The 6,000-nt window shown below is 39.9% G+C and overlaps 1 protein-coding gene across 1 annotated transcript in view; it reads right to left on the reverse strand.

The window, feature by feature from the left end:
* Positions 1-5,069, reverse strand: part of LOC147698099 (arylsulfatase D-like) — a 291,198-nt gene extending 286,129 nt beyond the window's left edge. The window contains exons 1-2 of the mRNA XM_086934775.1: positions 4,651-5,069; positions 2,454-2,590 (exon numbers count right to left, since the gene is read on the reverse strand). Coding sequence (XP_086790901.1) covers positions 2,454-2,590; positions 4,651-4,988 — 475 coding nt within the window. The 5' untranslated portion in view covers positions 4,989-5,069. The remainder of the gene's footprint in view (positions 1-2,453; positions 2,591-4,650) is intronic.
* Between the last annotated feature and the right edge of the window lie 931 nt (positions 5,070-6,000).

Below are 6,000 nucleotides of genomic sequence, written 5' to 3' on the forward strand. Positions count from 1 at the left end.
GAAGACAAGTAATCAGGGTTTTTTTTCAGACTGAGGTTTTTAAGAGATAGTTTCATGTTGTCTCAAGGTCCGCCTGTCTTCCTTGTCTGAGTCGTGGGGGAGGAGAGACTACTTTTTTCTAATTGAATGTAAAGTACATTTATTAAATAATCATTTTTTTTGTTGCAAACAGGTTATGATTATTTAGGGAGTCATTTATGGCCTAGAGGTTAAGGTCTATGACTCGAAGTCTGAACAATTTCTTTCTTAGCACCAATTTATCTACACCTCTGTTCGCTGAAGGTTTTAAAAAATTGATACTTTTAAGACAGCTTTTAGGCCAACCTTGGGGACTTCTTAAGGACATATAAGGAGAGGTTTCTTTCCTTCATTGTACAGAAGCACACTAAACCAAGCAGATGATCTTAACTACAGCAACATACCAATGGAGAGTTACCACTCTGTCTTCTATCATACCTGGGAAGAAGTCGTCATTGGCACATGGATTCTAGAGGTAATTTGCTATGGTTACTCTCTGGAATTCAAGATGATCTGTCTAGTTTCAAACCAGTCTCTACAACTTACACCCAGAATTCCATCAAACAAGGAGCACTGGAACAAGAAACTGTAGAAATACTTTTAAAGAAAATAATCAGCTCAGTCACAATCTTTTCGTGACTCCTTTTAATATTGTCTGTTTTTGTGGTGCCATAGGCTCAAATGCAATGGGGATAGTTAGCTTGACATCTTCTCCTACATTGAGCACCAGCATCCCAGGAGATGGGATTTCAGGTTCCACCACTAATCAAAAGGGTTGCAAAGGTTTTATGAGGGCAGATTCTTATTTAATAGTGAATCAGGGGAATCATTCTCTTCCCCCACACCTCATTAATCCGGACTACAAATAAATGCCAGATTTGTTGAAGAGCAACTAGTCATCAAATAATTCAAGTAAAAGGTCTTCCAGAAGAGATGCTCCATTCATTAAACTATAGAGAGATGATAGTGGGCAACCCTCACCAAAGCGTACCCCAACATACAGGATCTCTTTCTCCTCCGGTCTTCGTGTATCAGATAATCAAATGGGCAAACAAACATTTGGCCACTCTCCAAGCACCTATATCCAATGGAATGAGAATGTAGTAGCATACAGATTAAGCAGAGTCTTACAACTTTGCCACGATTTAGTCAGGTTCATGCTTGTCTTTTGGTGGAATATGTCAAATGTTTGGGATTCATCAGGTAGAATTTTTTCCATTCCTGAAAATGCTCTTCTACCAAAATTCCTATCCAGATACCCTGAAGAATGGTGTTTGGAAGAGACTGCTCTAAGATTTCCATGGCCTTATCTCCTCCTTTGTACATTTCTCCCATTTCCACTGATAGCCAATTTAATGGCTCATCTTCATAAGGAAAAGTTGTATCTGATTTTTGTAACTTACTTTAGCAAAGAACGAGGTGGTTTTCTTTGCTCAGAATAATGTCCCATATACCGGATTGGGTTATTCCAATAGAGCCATGTCCTCCGCGAAGGCACCTTCTTCCGCCAATGCCTTGTCAATGGATGTGTCAATCTATTTGACGGTTAAAACGAAGGGTTTGAATTGCTATTCTACACCTGTTGCATTTTTAGTACAGGAATACCATGATCAATCTACTGGACATTCTTACAATCTTCTAAGAACATCTTTCTTCTAAGTGTTATCCTGGTCCTTTAATCTCTCAAATTGAGAACCTAAGTGGTTTCTTCAACTCCTGCAATATCAAACCAAGGCTAAGCGCAAAAAAGCCTGCTATGAACGGGGTATACAGTATGTGATAGTCACAGGAATACTACCACAAGCATCAATGAAAATAACTATGACATAAATAACTGAACATTATATACACATGTAGTTATAAAAGAAGGTTATTTGGACTATCCGGTTGGAGTCTACTCTTCCTCTACCAATTATATGCTTTTCTTTCAGAAATAATAAAAAATAAAAAAAATATATGCTTCTAGAAGCAGTTCTCCCACTTTTTGAGGTTTTTTTTCTTTATAATTCATCTCGAAGAAAGAACCTGACAGTAAAATAGACACATAGTAACAGAATATACAGAAAGATATTGTGATACAGAAATATTGCATCTAAAGCACTGACATACAAGTATAATAAATATTAGTTGGGATTTGGTTTACCGTAGCTATCTCCACATTTATGTACTTGGATTACATAATACACACGTAGATATAGATAGATATATATATATATACACACACAAACACGTAGATGTGGAGTTAAGAAAAGCATACTTTACTTACAAGTATATACTTACCTTCACAATGTTTTGGTAGCCAATATTCTGTCAACAATATGCTGCAGCACAATATTTTTGTGCTTGATACTCCGATATACAAATCAATGTCTTCCAATGAAGAGTGCAACCCTACCACATACTTTAGGTGGTCCACATCTGTAAGGGTAACTTACCAACCATATCGTCCATCTCTTCAACATAGTCTCCATATGGCCCATGTTTACTCTTTTCATTAAACATTTTAGTGACAACGGGTGGGCTGTGAACATGCAGGAGCGAGAACATGAGGAGGAAAGGTCTTTGTCGGTTTCTTGAAAACAAAACAGAACACCGCCATATTACTGAATGCTCATATTCCACAAGGGACTTAAATAACTGCCCATTATCTACTGATGTTCTGTAATTATTAATGCTTCAAAATTATTTTGCTTTAATATATTGAACTGCTATGTGGCATACCAGAGTGCTGCAGAGTACTGCAATTGCTCACACTGTATTGAAGACCTTAATCATTACAAACTGTTTTTAGATATTACTTCATACCACAGTTTTTGGTGCTGCGAATTGTGGTAGAGAAGTAATGCTACTGTTTCCCAATTTGATGGAGCTCAATGTGTTTAAGGGTAGAAATTCTAGCCTGGATATATACTCGCACATACAGAATAGAAAAATCATAAAAAAATAAAAAAGTAGACGTCATAAGGATTAACCTGATCCTAAAATGGTGCTGAGAGAGCTCCCCTCAGTATGTGAGCACTGAAAACGTTATGAAGACCTGCATGGATTCCACATGTAATGATGCACCAAAAAAGAAGATTCTCCTTTATAGAAGCTTTTCTATTTACCTATGGTACACCAAGTGGGTATGTGAGTGTACTGCCTGAGGCACTCCACTCCCTTTCGTCAAAATGTGTTATCAACCTCCTTTATTACTGCTCTGAGGTGCTGGTGCATTTAATGTTTCCTAAATGGCAAGGTTTGAAATGAGTGACGAATCTGTTTGATTATCATTCTAAACAAATCTTCACCCAGGACATACTGAAGAATTTGGTGAAAATGACTCCTACCAGGATCATCTACATCTTACCAAGTAGTCACTGCTTAGTTTCTATTAATTGGGTCCTGAGTCTCATGGAGAGTTGATGTATCTAACCCCCAGATTCATCATAGTCCTCTTTTGCGAGTCTGTATTAGCGATTATGAAGGAATCGCTATTACAGACTCGCAAAACGGGATGCATCTAGAAATCGCAATATTTTTTGCGATTTCTACTGCTTCCTTATCTGCGAATCGCAAATTGCTAATCGCAAATAATGATGCGATTTCCCATTCATTCCTATGGGCCGGCCCATAAGAATGAATGGGGAGTCAATCCTTATTTGCGATTAGCAATTAGCGAATCGCAAATAAGGATGCGATTTCAAGGGTGCCAGGGTGTCCAAAGGACACCCTGTAGCACCCCTGAAATGGAAATGTACACTGATGTTGGGCACAGATATGTCCAAAGGACATGTGTGTGTGTAACATGCAACTTAGATGAATGCACAAAAGTGCATTTATCTAAGTTTTCGCTATTTACCACGTAGTCAGACTTCGCGGTAAATAGCGGCACCGGATTGCGAAATCGCAATTTTAAAATGGTTCATGCATTGCATATAAGTAATCGCAAATTGCGATTCCTAAAATGCAATCACAATATCAGAACTCGCAATTATTTGCGAATTCTCATATTGCGAGAGTATGAACCATTGGTGAATCCCAAATGCAATTTTTGCGGGCGCAAACGGACGATTTTTGCGATTCGCACCGTTTGCGCTCGCAAAAATGCTTGATGAATCTACCTGTAAGTCAATAAACTAAAATAGTAGATTGTAGGTGCTCTGTGCAACAGTTTCTTTTTTTGCAGCAGCAGCAATTATTGGCCACTTCTAAAGCCTGTTCATCTTATTTCTGCATTAAACAATCTTGCATTTATTTTGGAAACTCACATTTCGTTCTTCAGAACAAAAAACTTGGCACTGGAACCATGATACACCTGACTGAAACGACACAATCAGGACGAAACTTGTCTTGGGTTGCTCGGGTTCAGGTTCAGGGAAGGCCTGGCAGTTCTGGCTGGACAGTTCGTATTATAGCAGGGTCAAGACTGATTTGTATAAGGCTGGGTCTAAATTGAGGTGGCATGGTGGGCAAAAGAACGATGGATTATATTGCAGTGGTTGGACATCTTGCAATAATTTCTCCTATCACATTTTGTGTATCTAATAAGAACAACAATAATAATATATGTGCCTAATAATAACAGCAACAATAATAATACCAATAATAATCTTGCACTTATTTTCAATCAGCGATGTTGTCAGTACCTACCTTGAAATGTATGCCTGTGCCTCCTTCACCATCAGAGAGGCAGACCTTTCCAACCTCATGGGCTGCTCAATGATTTCATGGTTTCTCATAATTACACAATTCCAATACCGGGCAAATCCATACAATGAATAACAAGAGATTAAAAATAGGAGGCCACACAATGTAAAACAGGTATAGACTTTCCAGCTAATTGGCAACAGACCAATGAGTTTTCCTATAAGTAGTGTGAAGACTGCAAGGGCTACAAGTTGACTCCACAACATCACCATGGATTGAAAAGGGGTATACAAAATAGTACCACCCATAACATCACAGTCTTCAAAAAGGGAAAAGGGCATGCCGTAGAAATAGTCAAACCCATTCTTCAAGGGATGGTGACAGTGGTCATTTCGAGATTCACAGGCCAGTCCAAGGTGCCATTTCCCTGCAAATTAAAACAACATAGACTTTACTGAAATGTCTTGCTCAACCAAAATATACAGTGTAAACATGCATTTCAAATTAAAGCTTTCTCGTTTAAAGAATCACATACAAATACATAGTCTCAGCTGAATGTAGTGCATCATTCTATAACTAGTGATGGTTCAGTAATGGGAAAACTCACCGGTAGCTGAATACTATCAGCAAATGCACTCACCTAAGCCAATACACATTGTATTAGTCCTAGTAGGAGAGACTGGGAGTAATTCAAAAGTAGGCGTCCTTTACCACGCCTACATGGGCAGTGCAAAATGTGCCATGCCAATGGCACTCATGGTGACATTTTGCACTTTAAATACATAAACAAAACACGCCATTTCCATCACGTGGCTCAGTGTTCAGAATTCCAAACTACCCTGGAAGTTCTAAATAAAGCTTGAAGTCTAGTCAGGGCTCCAGGAGGCCAAATAAATTCTCTCAAAGGTCGCACTATGTCACTCAGTGTGCACAGATTACAAGAATGGGTAGTGGCCAGGGGAGGACCACAGGGACCTGATTTCTATGTGTGGTGTCACAAAGTGCCAGGGATGGGGACCCGCAGGCCTCCCCTGCTTGCCGGAGATAAGCAGCTCTGTATGATCCCTGGGTCAGAGTCACGGATAGCCCAGGAATGGAAATCCCTGGCCATGGACTCCACTATGGCCCACTATGTCACTTGGAGCCTGAAACAAGGATCAGGAGGCCTTCCCTGCATGACCAAGATGGGAAACTGTCCAGGCCCCTGGTCAGAATTGGGCTGGTCTGGGATGGAAGGCCCAGCCCGTGGCCACCTTGTCTGGCCTGCCATGTCACCAAGAGCCCGGGACATGGTCCTGCAGACATGTGGAGGTCTCTCCTGCTTGCCAAGGTTTAGAAGCTCTAATTGGGCCC

This window comes from Lissotriton vulgaris, chromosome 8 (assembly GCF_964263255.1).
Source record: "Lissotriton vulgaris chromosome 8, aLisVul1.2, whole genome shotgun sequence".
Classification (NCBI taxonomy): Eukaryota; Metazoa; Chordata; class Amphibia; order Caudata; family Salamandridae; genus Lissotriton; species Lissotriton vulgaris.